At 37.1% G+C, this 18591-nt stretch overlaps 1 protein-coding gene across 1 annotated transcript in view; it reads left to right on the plus strand.

Moving 5' to 3' along the window:
• The window catches only part of DPY19L4 (dpy-19 like 4), a 112998-nt gene that overhangs the window by 2958 nt on the left and 91449 nt on the right, over positions 1–18591 (plus strand). The window contains 1 exon segment of the mRNA XM_037803183.1: positions 15128–15238. Coding sequence (XP_037659111.1) covers positions 15128–15238 — 111 coding nt within the window.

Below are 18591 nucleotides of genomic sequence, written 5' to 3' on the forward strand. Positions count from 1 at the left end.
GGATTGGGATGGGAAGATTCATGTTGTGTATATGTTTCCACAATTTAAAAAAAAGCGAAACTAAAGAGATAATGACAAATGCAATACCTGATATTGAGTGGGATGTAAGAATGGAGGAGAAAAGGTTCAAAGGACATTACTGGGATATAAGAAAAAATTACAATGTAGAACATAAGCTTTATGCCAATGATAAATTCCTTAAACTTGATAACTGTTCTTTAGGTGATTACATAAGTGAATATCCTTATTCTTAGGAATATACGTGGAAGTATTGTGTGTTCAAGGAGTATGATATGTGCAATCTGCTCTCAGATGTTCAGAAGATTGATACATGATAGAATGATATGGCAGAAGTGGCAAAATGTTAAAATTGGTGGATGTGGGTATTTCAGGGGGTATGTTAGAGTTCTCTGTGGAGTTTGTATTATTTTTGCAATTGTCCTGTAAGTTTGAATCATTTCAACATAAACAATTTAAAAAAAAGTATGACATCTTAGAATCAAAGAAATATAATATTGTAGAAACTTTATAAATTATTTATTTAGTATGGTCTTTGATCATTGCTAATACAGATACTTGAGAGAAGAATGCTAAGATACATGTACTTCACACATTATTTGGAAATCTGCAAAATTTTTCAAGTAAATTGTTTCATGAATAAAATTCATTTATATGCACAGAGAATATTTTAAAGTCACTGTAAAATGACTCATAAAGAAATTTTTTACAAAGGAAAATATAGCTTTTGTAAATAACACTTTATGTGTATATCCTCTTCTCACTTTATATTTATCTTAAATGTGCATTTTGGACTCTAATAGAAAGGACCTAGTCCACTGGTCACATAAAGTACATTTGTTAACTACTTCAATAGATTTAACTTGATTTCTGAAAATATTTATCATCTAAAAATATATACTATTAATGTGTTCAACTATGTAAGTGTAACTACCAAGTAAACTTTTTGTGGTTATATTTTTCCCTTGGTTATAGTTTTCCCTTGTATTCCTTTTTTTAAAATATGTACATTTTTAATATTTGAAATATTTACATAATGGAACCATTTTGTGTTCCAATGTTAAGAACAGTATTTTCAAATGTCTTCCTAAGATGTTAAAAAATTGAGTAACCCAAGCTCACAGTTACGGTTTTCTAAACAGTCCAATCTTTATTATTCTTTTAAATAAATACACTGACGTGGAAACAGCTGTACCTAATTTGTGTAATGAACTGTTTAAAACTTGTTACATTTGCAGGTAATTTTGCTCTCTAGTAAAGTTCTGAGCTGTAGTAAAACAGCTCATGTGTGTCTCTAAACACATCATCAGTATATATTTCAACTTTGTTGAGTAGAGGTGAATCAAGGTGTGTGTGTGTATGTGTACACACAAAGATACAAACTTTTTACAGAGAAAAGTGAAAGCAAAAAATTAGTGACCAGTAACTGCCTTAAATGATTTACCTGTCCCTTAGAAATAAGATATAAACTTTGTGAAGTACCAAGCTCAATTCTATTTGTTTTATCAAACTTTTCCTAGTGTCTAAAATGGCCTAATTTTATCTTTGTTTTTAAAATTTATTTTAAAAGGATTTTTTTTTCACTTATGCTTTAAGAAGGAGGTTGTTTTACAAAGGGGTACAGCAAAAGTAAACTAAGGACCAATTAGTGGAAAGATGAATTAAATAAAACTCTCAAGAATCTAAGGATCTGCCTCATTTCTTAACAGTAAAATTATTGGGGGTGGGGTGGGGGAATCACTGTAATTCATACTCCGTTAAAAGAGAGGCTTGAAGCAGCCAGTGTTAAACAGAGAAACTCCATCCTGTTTAACAGACTGTTGCTCTCCACAAAAGTATACCATTATCTGAGAGACTAATAACCTAATTTTCCCTGACGATTGGGTTGGCACAATATTACTTTTCCTTTATAATTCCATTCTGCAATTAGGAAATGTTTAAGGGAGCCTTCCAAAGAAAAGTAGGGAAAAGACCTTTACACATACATTCACGCAAACACATTCATACAGAAATACACCTTATATTCTTCTTAAAAACAAATTTATTGTAATACACACACACACATAACACAAAATATCTAATTTTTACCATTTTTAACTGTACAATTCAGTGGTATTAATTACATTCACAATATTGTGCTATCATCGCCACCAGCCATTACTAGAACTTTCCTTATTCCCCAAACAGAAACCCTGTACCCATTATGTATTAATTCCCTGTTCCCCATTACTCGCTATAACCTGTGGTCAACTTTCTGTCTCTAAATTTGCCCCCTCTAGATATTTCATCTAAGTGGAATCATGCAATATTTATCTTTTTGTGTCCATCTTATTTCAGTTACCGTAATGTTTTCAGGGGTCATCCATGTTGTAGCATGTATCAGAATTTCATTCCACTTATTTATTTTTTTAATACATTTATATTGTGAAATTTAACATTTATACAGAACTTTCAAAGTATGATTTAACAAGTAGTTAGCAAATTTCAAAGAATGTTACGGGTTACAGTTCCACAATTTCAGTTATTTCCTTACTGTGATATATAACATACATACAGAAAGATAATAATTTTTGAAGTACAATTTAACAAGTGGTTATATAGGTAATTTCAAAGAATGTTATGGGTTAGTTCCACAGTTTTAGTTATTTCTTTATTGTGGAATAGAAGATACATACAGAAAGGTGATAACTTTCAAAGTACAATTTAACAAGTGGTTATATAGGTTATTTCAAAGAATGTTATGGGTTACAGTTCCACAGTTTCAGTTATTTCTTTATTGTGGTATATAAGATACATACAGAAAGGTGATAACTTTCAAAATACAAATTAATGAGTAACTAGAGAGCAAATTTCAAAGAATGTTATGGGTTACACTTCCATCATTTCAGTTATTTCCTTCTAGCTATTCTAATACCCTAGCATGTAAAAATATGCATATATATTTATATAAAGATTCAGTGTTCATAATCTTTTGTTAAATCCTGTTTTGTCTGTTGCTACCCCTTCACTCGTTTAATCACTTTCTCTATCTTCAGGGTTGTCTAGGCGGTGACACCTGAATTTGTTCATATTGAAAAGGGTTTGTCGACATTATGGGGAAGGGGCTTCATCTGGTTGTTCTTGAAGACACTATTGCCTCTGGGTTTTAGAACTTGTCTGGCATAGGATCATTCTGGTGGATTTAAGTTTCTGAGAGATAAACTTAGTGAGTGAATCTTTCATAGAAACCTTAGATAGGGACCTAGGTATTTTGGGACTGCTATTGATAAGGGCTTGGCATACTGTGGCCATTTGGGATATCTGGCTGGAGCTTGCATAAGAGTAACCTCCAGGATAGCCTATTGACTCTATTTGAAATCTCTTAGCCACTGTAACCTTATTTTGTTACCTTTCTTTTCCCCTTTTGGTCAAGAAGCCATTTTCAATCCCTTGATGCAAGGACCAGGTTCATTCCTGGGAGCCACGTCCCATGTCACCAGGGAGATTCACTCCCCTGAGAGTCATGTCCTATGTAGGGGGGAAGTAATTGAATTTATTTGTGAGGTTGGGCTTAAAGAGAGAAAGACCACATCTGAGCAACAAAAGAAGTTCTCTGGAGGTGCCTCTTAGGCATAATTATAAGAAGGCTTAGCCTCCCTTTTACAGCCATAAGTTTCACAAGAGCAAGCCTCAAGATAGAAGGCTTGACTTATTAATTAAGGGGTTCCTAATTTCATATAGCATATATTCTATCCAAGGTAAACAATCAGTATCTCAATTATCTTCACTTAGTTGTACAATCGTCACTCTTCATTTTAAATAATTATCATAACACAAAACATTCCAAAGCTCTTATCAGCCCCTAATTATTCATCCTTAGTATTAGTGTAGTACTGTTAAGGTATTCCTATTAAATGTAATCTATAAAATATAATGGGTAGTTTTTCCATATACCACTCAGTTGTTAACTTTGTACCAGTGTCATACCTTAGAAGTATATCATGCAAACACTTATTTATATTTGTAGTGCTAATCTGTGGGATACATGCCTTTAAATAACCATTTTTGATAATGTTTGCCTTCAGTGTGGCACTAATACTTACAGTCCCATTAATGAATAGTCATCACACCTGTCCATTCCCATACCTTTAAGTTTGCCCTCATTATTATGTCTACATATTAGGTTATCATTCCCCCTTCCCTAGCTTCTTTCTATCTCTGGTTTCCCCATATTCTACATTCTAAGACACTGATTTTACATTGTTCAGGGAGTTCACATTAGTGGTAACATACACTATCTCTCCTTTTGTGTGTGACTTATTTCACTTAGCATTATGTCTTCAAGGTTAATCCACGTTGTCATGTTTCGGGACCTCATTCCTTCTACTGCTGCATAGTATTCCATCGCATACATATACCACATTTTGTTTATCCACTTGTCTGTTGAATTCCTTTTGTTTCCTGCTCATTCCTTTTTATGGCTGAATAATATTCCACTGTATGTATATACCACATCTTGTTTATCTATTCCTCTGCTGATGGACATTTGGTTTGCTTCTACCTTTTGGCTATTATGAACCATGCTGTTATGAACATTTGTGTGCAAATATCTGTTTAAGTCTTTGTTGTAAATCCTTTGGGGTATATACCTACTAAAGGGATTACCGGATCCTATGGTATGTTTAACTTTCTGAGGAACCAGCAAACTGTTTTCCACAGTGGCTGTATCGTTTTACATCCCCATCAACAGTGTACAAGGGTTCCTGTTTGTCTGCATCCTTGCCAGCAATTGTTATTTTCATTTTTTAAATAATAGCTATTCTAGTGGTTGTGGAGTGGTATCTTCTTGTGGTTTTGATTTGCATTTCCCTAATGGCTAATGATGTTGAACTTTTTTTTTTAATTCAATTTTATTGAGATATATTCACATACCATACAGTCATCCATGGTGTACAATCAGTTGTTCACAGTACCATTAAATAGTTGGGCATGTATCACCACAATCAATTTTTGAACATTTTCATTGCCTCACACAAAAAAGAATAAGAATTAAAGTTAAAGTAAAAAAAGAACACCTGAAACATCCCATACTCCCCATCCCTCCCTGTTATTCATTTACTTTTTGTCCTTATTTTTCTATTCATTTGTCCATAAACTGTATAAAGGGAGTGGGAGCCACAAAGTTTTCACAATCACATAGTCATACAGTGTAAGCTATATAGTTATACAGTCATCTCTAAGAATCAGGGCTACTGGATTGCAGTTCAACAGTTTCAAGTATTTCCCTCCAGCTATTCCAATACACGAAAAACTAAAAAGAGATATCTATATAATGCGTAAGAATAACCTCCAGAATGACCTCTTGACTCTATTTGAAATCTCTCAGCCGCTGAAACTTTATTTTGTTTCATTTGTCTTCCCCCTTTGGTCCAAGAAGGCTTTCTCAATCCCAAGATGCCAGGGCCAGGCTCATCCCCATGAGTCATATCCCATGTTGTCAGGGAGAACTACAGCCCTGGGAGTCATATCCCATGTAGGGGGGAGGGCAGTGAGTTTACCTGCCACATGGGCTTAGAGAGAGACAGGCCACATCTGAGCAACAAAAGAGGTTCTCTGGGAACGACTCTTAGGCACCATTATAAGTTGGATTAGCCTCTCCTTTGCAGTCACAAGTTTCTTAAGAGCAAGCCCCAAGATCACGAACTTGGCCTCCTAAAATGGTAGTCCCCAATGCTTGCAAGAATATCAGGAATTCCCCAGGTGGGAAGTTTAATGTTTCCACATTTCCCCTCAGGCCTTCAAGGGGGCTTTGCAAATACTTTTTATTCTCTGCCCAAATTACTCTGGGATGTAATGGGGTTTCACGCTAACTTGTACAACCCAACCAGATCTCACCCCCTACTGAAGGTTCCATGTAATTATGGTGTTTAAATAAACTGACCATACAAGTTAAACTATATAGTGTGTTACAAACAATATAGATTTTGTACCTAATAAACGTCTCTCCCTTTGGTCTCACACAGAAGCTGAGGTTTTAAAACCCAGTCAATATCATCCTTTCCCCTTTAGTCTGATTTACCTTAATCCTAACCAAGTCCATTTTGTTCATATCGCTAATTGAAGCCTGATCTCTTTTTTCAGAGTCCTTAACATTTATTGTATGGGGTAATGCTGACATTTGTAGCTGTTGGACTCTGGCTCTGAGTTTCAGGTGTCACACAGATACCCAAAGTTCCAGGGACCAACCAGGTTATACACAAATAGCTCAGCATCTCAAAACTTAGAAATAACCATTACAACTCAGGAATAGACGTGGATGCTATAAGAGCTTACAATCCAGGAACCTTTACAATAAGCCTTCCCCTGATAACCTGTTCTCTCTGGCTCAGGTCTCAGAGTTTACACAGTATAGTTAGTCCATATTAGTGAAGCATTTTAATTTTTTCTTTTCATTTTGGTTTATTTCACCCAACATACTGTCCTCAATGTCCATTCACCTCACAACTTCATTCCTTCTTGTAGCAGCTCAGTACTCCATTGTATGTATACATCAGTTTGCCATCTGTTCATCAATCGATGTACTGTTAGGCCACCTCCATTCACTGCAAATCGTGAATACTGACACCATAAACCCCACTGTGCAAATATCCATTCATATCCCTCTTTTCAGTTCTTCCAAGTAGATACCCAATAACTGAGTTGCAGGACCATATGGCAACCCCAGGCTTAGCTTCCTATGGAACCACCACACTGCCCTCCAGATGGGCTGTACCATTCTGCTTCCCCACTAATGGTGGTTAGGGTCATCTCTTTCTCTACATTTTCTCCGGCACTTATATTCCTCTATTTTTTAGATGGTTTTATTCACACACCATCTATTCCATACTAAGTAAACAATCCCTGTATAATCACATAGTTATGCATTCACCGCAACTATCTATGTAAGGACATTTCCATTTCTTCCTCAAAGAGAGGGAGAGGCAAAAAAAAGTAAAAAGAATAAAGAAAAAGAAAAAAATGACAACTAAAAAGCAACAAAAGAAAAAATAAAATGCAATAAAAAAGTCACAATAACACCAGTGCCAAGAATCCCATACCCCTGCCTTATATCTGCCTCTTACAGACATTTAGCTTTGGTATATTGCCTTTCTTACAGTTAATGGAACCATATTGCAATGTTACTGTTAAGCATAAACTCTAGTTTGCATTGATTGTATTTTTCCCCAATACCCCCCCCCATTTTTAATGCCTTGCAAAGTTGACATTCATTTGTTCTCCCTCATGTAAAAACATATTTGTACATTTAATAACAATCATTGACCACTCTAGGTTTTACTAAGTTATACATTCCCAGTCTTTATCTTCTGTCTTTCCTTCTGGTGTCCTACATGCCCCTAACCTTCCTCTTTCAACTGTACTCTCAGTCATCTTTGTTCTGTGTACTTACATTATTGTGCTACCATAACCCAATCCTGTGCTCCAAACCTCTCTCTTCTGTCATTTCCTATCTGTCTGTAGTGATCCCTTTAGTATTTCCTATAGAGCAGGTATCTTGTTCACAGACTCTCAGTGTCTGAGCATATTTTAAGCTCTTCCTCATTTTTGAAGGACAGTTTTGCCAGACATAGAATTCTTGGTTGGCAGTTTTTCTCTTTCAGTATCTTTAAACTATCATGCCACTGCCTTGTTGCCTCCGTTGTTTCTACTGAGAAATCCACACATAGTCTTATCGAGCTTCCCTTGTATGTGATGAATCTCTTTTCTCTTGTTGCTTTCACAATTCTCTCTGTCTTTGACATTTGATAATCTGATTATTACATGTCTTGGCTTAGGTTTATTTGGATCTATTATGTTTGGTGTATACTATGCTTCTTGGATCTGTAATTTTATGTCTTTCATAAGAGATGGGAAATTTTCAGTGATTGTTTTCTCCATTGTTGGAGACTTTTGACAAAGTCTTGTAGCACAGAAGTATTCAATTTTGAGGAGGTCTCATTTATCTGTTTTTTCTTCTGTTTCTTGTGCTTTAGGTATAAATAAGGTTTATGAAACTACTGCCTATCACTGGATCTTGAAGATGTTTCCTTACGTTTTCTTCTAGGAGTTTTATAGTACTGGCTCTTATATTTGGGTCTTTTGTCCATTTTGAGTTGTCCATAAGATGGTCTTCTTTCATTCTTTTGTGTATGGATATCCAGGTCCTCCACCACCATTTATTTAAGATACTATTCTGTCCCAGTTGAGTGGACTTGGGGGACTGTCAAAAATCAATTGACTGTTGTGCTGGTTTGAATGTATTACGTCCCCCCAAACACCATTATCTTTGATGTAATCTTGTGTGGGCGGACCTATCAATGTTAATTAGATTGGAATTCTTTGAGTGTTGCCATGGAGATGTGCCCCACCCAACTGTAGGTCATAACTCTGATGAGATAATTTCCATGGAGGCATGGCTCCACCCATTTAGGGTGGGCCTTGATCACTGGAGCCATATAAATGAACTGACAAACACAGGGAACTCAGTGCAGCTGTGAGTGACATTTTGAAGAGGAGCTACAGCCAAGAGGGACACTTTGAAGAAAGCACAGGAGCTGCAGATGAGAGACAGTTTGAAGACAGCTGTTGAAAGCAGACTCTTGCTCTGGAGAAGCTAAGAGAAGACAAATAACACAAGTGCAACTAAAAGTGACATTTTTGAGGAACTGCAGCCTAAAGAGGAGCATCCTGGGAGAAAGCCATTTTGAAACCAGAACTTTGGAGCAGATGCCAGCCACGTGCCTTCCCAGCTAATGGGTTTTCCAGACACCATTGGCCATCCTCCAGTGAGGGTACCCGATTGCTGCTGTGTTACCTTGGGCACTTTTTGGCCTTGAGACTGTAACTGTGTAACCAAATAAACCCCCTTTTATAAAAGCCAATCCATCTCCGGCAGCATTAGCAAACTAGAACAGATTTTGGTACCAGAGAAGTGGGGTGCTTTTGCTGCTGAGTTTGCAAATACCAAACATGTTGGAACAGCTTTTTAAATGGATAAGGGGAAGATTCTGGAAGAATTGTGAGGAGCTTGATAAAATAGGCCTAAACTGTTTTGAAGAGACTATGGAAATGTGGACTCTAAAGATACTTCTGACGAGGCCTTGAATGGAAATGATGAATGTGATTTTGTGAACTGGAAGAAAAGTGATCCTTGTTTTAAAGTGGCAGAGAATTTGGCAAAATTGAGTCCTGGTGTTGGATGGAAGGCAGAATTTGAAAGCAACAACCTGGAATACTTAGTTGAGGAGATCTCCGGACTATGTGTGGAGGATGTGGAGGATGTACCCTGGCTTCTCCTTGCAGCTTATAGTAAAATGAGAGAGGACAGAGATAGGCTGAGAAATGAACTCTTGGTTTCAAAGAAACCAGAAATTGCTGGCCTGAAAAACTCTGGGCTTCCAGGGGGTGGAATCCCAGAGGCTACAGCCCAACATGAGGATGTAACCAAACATGGAACCCAGCCACCATTTCAGTACAAGCCAAGATTGGAAAAGGAGTTAAGCAGAAAGGATTTGTGGAAAGTCCTATTGTCTGACAGCTTTGACCCCTGTGTGCTTCATGCAAAGCCAGCAGAATTTTTGCAAGAACTTTATAGACAGAACTGTTGCCAGTCTGGACTGGAGGAGACAGACAAGGAACAAATTAAAGGAAAAATTTCTTCAAAGACAGAGTCATGGAGGTTGAGGTCTGGAGTCAAGTGGCCTTGGCCTGGGAGAGCAGAGAAGCCCACACACATGGAAAGGGTGATTTTGCCCCAGAGGTCGAGGGTGGGCATTCCGCCTCGATGCTCTGGAAGAGTTTTGCCCCCCCACCCAAGGTCCCAAAGAGGGTGGAGCACATTCCCAGGGAATTGGGGAGAGCCTGGCTGCCACGCCACTGTTCTGAAGGGGTTGAGCATGTGCCCCGGAGATGGAAGGGAATCCGGGAGCTGCCCCGATGTTTGAGGAGGGTGGGGCTGAGAAGGTGGTCTCCCCAATGTGTGGATATGTTGGAGGACTCACCTAAGCATTTGGAGAGGAAAGGGCTGCCACAAAGGCCCTTAGGAAGGGTTAGACTCCCTCTCTCTCAAACCCCAAGGATGCAACATTGTTCTGTAAATGACTCTCAGACTTTGAAATCTAATGGAGTTTGTTCTGCAGGTTTTAGGAACTGTTTTGGTCCTGTGAACCCTGTTTTCCTTTCAAGTTTTCCTTATGGCAATGGGAATGTTTATCCTATGAATGCCCCTCCTTTGTATATTGGAAGCATATAACTTGTTCTAAGTTCACAGATCCAAAGCTAAAGGAGAATTATGCTTTAGGAGAGACCATTCCTATAGTTGATTTTGCTGAGATCTTATACTTAACTATTGTTACTGAAATGCTTTGTTTCTGTGATATTGTTGTGGGATGAATGTATTTTGTATATGGAAAGATAATGTCATTTTGGGGTCCAGGGGGTGGAATGTGCTGGTTTGAATGTATTATGTCCCCCCAAACGCCATTATCTTTGATGTAATCTTGTGTGGGTGGACCTATCAGTGTTAATTAGATTGGAATTCTTTGAGTGTTTCCATGGAGATGTGCCCCACCCAACTGTAGGTCATAACTCTGATAATTTCCATGGAGGCATGGCCCCACCCATTCAGGGTGGGTTTTGATCACTGGAGCCATATAAACGAGCTGACAAACACAAGGAACTCAGTGCAGCTGTGAGTGACATTTTGAAGAGGAGCTACAGCCAAGAGGGACACTTTGAAGAAAGCACAGGAGCTGTACATGAGAGACTGTTTGAAGACAGTTGTTGAAGGCAGACTCTTGCTCCAGAGAAGCTAAGAGAGGACAAATATCCCAAGTGCAACTAGGAGTGACATTGTTGAGGAACTGTAGCCTAGAGAGGAACGTCCTGGGAGAAAGCCATTTTGAAACCAGAACTTTGGAGCAGACACCAGCCACGTGCCTTCCCAGCTAACAGAGGTTTTTCGGACACCATCGGCCATCCTCCAGTGAAGGTACCCAATTGCTGCTGTGTTACCTTGGGTACTTTATGGCCTTGAGACTGTAACTGTGTAACCAAAGAAACCCCCTTTTATAAAAGCCATCTCTGGTGTTTTGCATTCCGGCAGCATTAGCAAACTAGAACAACCATAGATCTGAGGGTCCATTTCTGAGCTTTCAATTCTATTCCATTAATCACTATGTCTGTCTTTATGCCAGTATCATGCTGTTTTGACCACTGTGGCTTTATAATATGCTTTAAAGTCTGGAAGTACGAGTCCTCCCACACCGTTCTTCCTTTTCAAGATGTTTTCGGCTATTTGAGACCCCTTACCCTTTCAAATAAATTTGATAACTAGCTTTTCCATTTCTGCAAAGTAGGCTGTTAGAATTTTGATTGGAATTGCATTGAATCTGTAGATGAATTTGGATAGAATTGACATCCTAACAACATTGAGTCTTCCAGTCCATGAACATAGAATGTCTTTCCATTTATTTAAGTCTTCTTTGATTTCTTTTAGTAATTTTTTGAAGTTTTCTGTGTACACGTCCTTTACATCCTTGATTACGTTTATTCCTAGATATTTGATTCTTTTAGTTGCTGTTGTAAATGGAATTTTTTCTTGATTACCTCCTCAGAAAGCTGTACTAGTGTACACTGATTTTTGCATGTTGCTCTTATATCCCACCACTTTGTTGAACTCGTTTATTAGCTCTAGTAGCTTTGTCATAGTTTTTTGTTTCTGGAAGTTCTAGATATATGATCTTATAGTTGCAAATTGTGAAAGTTTTACTTCTTCCTTTAGATTTGGATATCTTTTATTTCTTTTTCTTGCCTAGTTTCTCTAGGTAGAATTTCTATCACAATGTTGAATAACAGTGGTGACAGTGGGCATCCTTTCTTGTTCCTGATCTTAGAGGAAAAGCTTTTAGTCTCACTGTTGACTACAAAAGTTAACTGTGAGTTTTTCACATATTCCCTTTATCAAGTTGAGGAAATTACTTCTTTTCCTACCTTTTGAAGTGTTTTTATAAAGAAAGTATGCTGAATTTTATTAAATGTATTTTCTGCATCTGTCAAGATGCTGATGTGGTTTTTCCCCTTTCCATTTGTTAATGTGGTATATTACAATTAATTGATTTTTTTGTGCTGAACCACCTTTGCATACCTGGAATAAAATGTACTTGGTTATGGTACATACTTCTTTTAATGTGCTGTTGGATTTGATTTGTATTTTGTTAAGGATTATTGCATCTATATTCATTAGAGAGATTGGTCTGTAGTTTTCTTTTCTTGTAGTATCTTTATCAGGTTTTGATGTACATTTTAAGCCTTAACTTCCCGTTTCTATCCTCACCATGTTCCCTGGTAACTTGCATTCTAGATTCTTACTCTATGAGTTTGCTTATTCTAATTGTTTCAAATCAGTGAGATCATACAATATTTGTCCTTTTGTGTCTGGCTTATTTCACTCAACATGATGTCTTCAAGGTTTATCCATGTTGTTGCATACATCAGGACGTCATTCCTTTTTATGGATGAATAATATATATACCATATTTTATTTATTCATTCATGGGTTGATGGACACTTGGGTTGCTTCCATCTTTTGGCAGTTGTCAGTAATGTTGCTATGAACATCAGCATGCAAATATCTATTTAAGCACTTGCTTTCAATTCTTTTGGGTATATAGCTCATAGTGGTATTGCCGGATCATATGGTGGTTCTATACTTAGCTTTCTAAGGAACTGTGGAACTGTCTTCCATAGCTGCTGCTCCACTTTCCATGCCACCAGCAATGAATGAGTGTTCCTATTTCTCTGCATCCTCTCCAGCACTTGCTATTTTCTTTTTTAATAGCAGCCATCCTAATGAGTGTGACCTTTGTCTATTTTTAAATTGAGTGGTTTGTCTTTTTGTTATTGAGTTGTAGGAGTTTTTTTGTTTTTTGTTTTTTTTTAATGAATTCTGGATATTAAACCCTTGTCAGATATATTATTTGTAACCATTTTCTCCCATTCTGTAGGTATTAAACCCCCATCAGATATATTATTTGTAACCATTTTCTCCCATTCTGTAGGTGTCTTTTCCCTTTCTTGATAATGTCCTTTGATGTACAAAATGTATAATTTCAATAGAGTTAAATTTATTTATTTATTTTTTGTTATGCTTTTGGTGTCATATCTAGGCATCCTTTGCTTAACACAAGGTCCTAAAAGTTTCCTCCTATGTCTTCTTCTAAGAGTTTTGTGGTTTTTAGCTCTTATATTTAGGTCATTGGTCCATTTTGAGTTAATTGTTGTAAAAGATGTAAAGTGGGTCCAATTTCATTCTTTTGCTTGTGGCTCTTTATTGGTCCAGCCTATTTTCTAACACCTATGTCTGTAAGACAATACAGTGATGATGATACCATAGCATGGCAGAATTCTACAGAATCTTCAGATTATAAAACATGAAGTATAGCTTTATGATCAATGTATTTTGTAATATTTTGATTTTTTCAAAGTTGTTAATCCATGAATGATGTATATGATACTGTCAGGTTACTAGAATAATAAGCAAATTTATTAAATAACACCTTTTCCTCAGTCATTCTGAAACAGATGTTACTGTGCTTATTTTGGGAGATTTTGAAAACAGCATCACTTCAGTAAAAGAGCTGTCTTTTTATTTAAAGGAAAGCCAAATTTGGTGAGGACGGGTGTGCTAAAGTAGTATGAAAAAAGTTATCTGTGGCACTAATAGGTCTCAGTATGACTTTTTTTTTTTTTTTTTCAGGGTCTGATTTATAAATCCAGTTTTGTTTTTTTTTTAATTCAATTTTATTGATATATATTCACAAACCATACAGTCATCCATGGTATACAATCAACTGTTCACAGTATGATCATATAGTTATGCGTTCATCACCACAATCTATTTCTCAACATTTTCCTTACATCAGAAAGAATCAGAATAAGAATAAAAAATAAAAGTGAAAAGAGAATACCCAAACCATCCCCCCATCCCACCCTATTTGTCATTTAGTTTTTACTCCCATTTTTCTACTGATTTTTTTTTTCAATTTTTTAACTTTTGTTTATCAAAAAATTAAAAACAAACAGGCAAACAACAACCAAAAAAACCCCACAACATTTCAAACAAAGCAATGGATTAAGGAAAACAAATAACCTAAAATAACTACTTTGCTTCCAATATGTTCCTACCATACCCCAAGAAAATTAATAAACCATGTCCAAACAGAGGAGTAAGAAAAACAAATAATCTAAAATAACTACATTGCTTCCAACATGTTCCTACCATACCCCAAGAAAATTAACAACCCCTAAGAAAACAAAGGAATAAGAGAAAAAAAAAACCTAAAATAACTCTATTGCTTCCAACATGATCTTACTATATCCAAGAAAGTTTACAAACCATAATCATTCCTGAGCATTCCCATAACATTGAGATTACCCTCCATAGTTTATCTGTTCTTATTAGATTATCATTCCCCCTCCACTAATTGGTATCTCTAGGTCCCCTACATTCTACAGTATAAAACATTGTACATTTTTCACAGAATTCACATTAGTGGTAACATACAATATCTCTCTTTTTGTGCCTGGCTTATTTTGCTCAGCATTATGTCTTTTTTTTTTTTTTTTTTTTTTAATCTTCATTTTATTGAGATATATTCATATACCACGCAGTCATACAAAACAAATCGTACTTTCGATTGTTCACAGTACCATTACATAGTTGTACATTCATCACCCAAATCAATCCCTGACACCTTCATTAGCACACACACAAGAATAACAAGAATAATAATTAGAGTGAAAAAGAGCAATTGAAGTAAAAAAGAACACTGGGTACCTTTGTCTGTTTGTTTCCTTCCCCTATTTTTCTACTCATCCATCCATAAACTAGACAAAGTGGAGTGTGGTCCTTATGGCTTTCCCAATCCCCTTGTCACCCCTCATAAGCTACATTTTTATACAACTGTCTTCGAGATTCATGGGTTCTGGGTCTCAGTATGACTTTTGCTTTAGTATAATAAAAGTTAAGCAGCTTGAGATTTAGGTTAGAACAGTTTGATGCAAATGTTGCAGTAACTGTCTCAAATATTTTAAGGACCAACTGTGGAACTGCGCCAAAGAAAAAAGCCAAAGGTTTCAGAAGATAAGGAATCTACCAAAGAAGAGAAAATCAAAGATACTCCAATTCCTGAAAGAGCTCCAAAATGTAAGTTAGATTTGGAATTTTGGTTCTACTACAAAAATGGTTATGCTAGATAGCGTATTTTGTATTAAAATTTTAAATGTATAAACATGTTGGGATTAAGAGTAATAAAGAATATGGTGCTGTCAGTCAGCTTTCATTAGGTTTTGCTGTAGAACACCTCCCAGATCTCACTGGCTTGCAACAAACATTTATCTCTGATTAATGTTAATTTTGTGGCTGGGGTTGGCTGCTGTGGCTTCGTGTGTCCTTTCATTCTAGAAGCCAGGCTGATGGAACAGCCCTATTTGGGACATGTTTTTCTTGTGGCAGAGGAAAAAGCAGGAGAGCAGTTAGAATCAGGCAATGCCTCTTAAAGTTTCTGCTGAATTGGCTACCATCACTTGTACTCACATTCTGTTGGCTCAAGCAAGTCACAGAATCGGGCCTGACAATAGAATGGGGAAATATACTCTGACAGCAGAGAAGCGTTGCATATCACATGGTAGTGGTCAGGGATGTAGAATCCTTTTATCAGGAAAGAAAATAGTTGGGAGCAATAATAGTCTACCACACCTTGTCCTTTTGGTGATAAGTATTTACTTCCCTCCCTCATACGAAATACACTTGTTACCTTCCCTACCCCAAGGAAAACACTCAGTTTTATTCAAATTGTGTATGACAGTTGTTCTAGTTTGCTAATGCTGCTGGAATGCAAAACATCAGAGATGGATTGGCTTTTATAAAAGGGGGTTTATTTGGTTACAAAGTTACAGTCTTAAGGCCATAAAGTGTCCAAGGTAATGCATCAACAATCAGGTACCTTCACTGGAGGATGGCCAATGGTGTCCAGAAAACCTCTGTTAGCTGGGAAGGCACGTGGCTGGCGTCTGCTCCAAAGTTCTGGTTTCAAAATGGCTTTCTCCCAGGACGTTCCTCTCTAGGCTGTAGTTCCTCAAAAATGTCACTCTTAGTTGCTCTTGGGGTGTTTGTCCTCTCTTAGCTTCTCTGGAGCAAGAGTCTGCTTTTAACAGCTGTCTTCAAACTGTCTCTAATCTGCAGCTCCTGTGCTTTCTTCAAAGTGTCCCTCTTGGCTGTAGCTCCTCTTCAAAATGTCACTCACAGCTGTACTGATTCCTTGTGTTTGTCAGCTCATGTATATGGCTCCAGTGATCAAGGCCCATCCTAAATTTGTGGGGCCACACCGCCATGGAAATATCTAATTAGAGTCATCACCCACAGCTGGGCGGGGCGCATCTCCAAACAAACACTCAAGGAAATCTAATCAAAACTGATAACATCTGCCCACACAAGAGTACATTAAGGATAATGGCATTTGGGGGACACAATACATTCAAACTGGCACAATAGTGTATGTGAAACTCATTAGTGACTTACTGCCCAGGCCTTTTATTGGGGGCTGGTCATGTAGGCACCCTCTGCCTATCACATTACCAGAATTCTAGACTTTTAGAAGGAAAGCGCATGTTCAGCATAAATCACATTGTACAAACACCTGAGGCCCAGTAAACCACCGTTATCAGTTAGAGCATGGTGAGAATGCTCCTGAAGTCCAAGTTCCCTGACATCAGCTAAGGACCCATCATGCAAGTAGGCTTTTCTAAGTAGAGTAGTCTCAGGCCTGCTATGTTAACTCTTTTCTGCACATCCCCTTCTCAATATACACTGTTGGATAGGGTCAGGATTACCAAAATCCATACTCCCATTCAGAATGGGAGGCACACATCAGCTATTGATCCATAACATTCTAAAATCCTGCTAGGTTATTATGAGGGTCTCCTTAACCTGGGGTGGGGGGTGTTTTTTTTTTATTAGGCCCCAGTTGTGTTCCTTTGGGAGTAGCTCTCCAGTTTATTGTTCTCCATGGTCCTTGACTCCACTCTCTGGGAGTCCTTCTTTTTCCATTATCCTCCTTAACTATTTATGAAGGTGGCTTTGGAGAATATGCCATCCTTAGGAGTTAAATAGCTTTCTCAGATTGCTTCCTTCTTATAGAAAGTTGGGGGACCAAAAGTTGTTTCCTGCCTTGACAGCTGTAGCCCCTATTATTCTAGGCTGGCTACTCTTGGTAATACAATGCTCTTGAAGACTTTGGCAACTTTTTATCTATGTAATTCTGATTAGCTCCCTTTGCCAAAGGCCTTACCCATAATTCTTTTCCAGATATCCTTCTCAAAATTTAACTAAGGTACTGTAAGCTTATCTGACTTTTGTGGTACCATACTCTTAATCTCTTTTCCCTAAACCGTTTTGCCTCTCTGAATGAATTTCCTGGGTCTACCTTAATCTAGTCAGAGGTTTAAAGAAATGTGTGATAACTCTATGCCTTGGATTTGGTCTTTGCTTTAATGTCTACCATCTTTTGCTAAAAACAGTGCTATAAATATTAGTTTTCTGGAAACAACAAGAATAGCAACAAAACTGGTTTATTATGTTAATACTCCACTCCTGATGCCAATTTCAGTTAGTTATATTAACTTTGGAATAAATGGTCTGGCTTCTTTCACTCAGCTCAGTATGTTATCCTTTTTAAATATAATCATTTCGGGATTCATTTATGTTGTGTGTATCAGTAATTCATTCCTTTTTATTGCTGAGTAGTCCATTGCTTTAATGTATCATAATTTGTTTATGTTTTTTTGTGTTGGACATCTGGATGGTTTCTAGTAGTTAGCTATTATGAATAAGGCTACTATGAATTTTCATGTGCAAGTCTTTTTGTGAACATATGCTTTCATTTCTCTTAGGTAAGCCTTTTTTTTATTTTAAATGATAAGCGTTATTTTTAGAGCAGTTTTAAGTTTACAGAAAAATTGTGCAGAAAGTAGAGTCCCCATGTTATCTCCCCAACCTCCCTACCCACCCGCACCTCTAATATCCCTTATTATAAATATTTTGCATTAGTTACAAATGGTACATTTGTTACAATTGATGAAACAATACTGATATATTATTTGTAACTAAAGACCGTAGTTTACATTAGTGTTCACTCGTTGTGTTGAACAGTTCTATAGGTTTTGACAAATGCATGTCTTGTATCCACCATTACAGTTTCATACGAAATAGTTTCATTGCCCTAAAAACCCCTTGTGTGCCACCTCTTCATTCCCCCTTCCTGAACCCATCTAACCAATGGTCTTTTTTTTTAAAATTCAGTTTTATTGAGATATATTCACATACCATACAATCATCCATGGTATACAATCAGCTGTGCCCTGTATCATCATATAGTTGTGCATTGAATACCCAATCTATTTTTGAACATTTTCCTTACACCAGAAAGAATAAAAATAAGAATAAAAAGTTAAAGTAAAAAAAGAACACCAAAACCATCTCCCCCCCCATCTCACCCTATT

This window comes from Choloepus didactylus, chromosome 14 (genome assembly GCF_015220235.1).
Source record: "Choloepus didactylus isolate mChoDid1 chromosome 14, mChoDid1.pri, whole genome shotgun sequence".
NCBI classification, from domain to species: domain Eukaryota; kingdom Metazoa; phylum Chordata; class Mammalia; order Pilosa; family Megalonychidae; genus Choloepus; species Choloepus didactylus.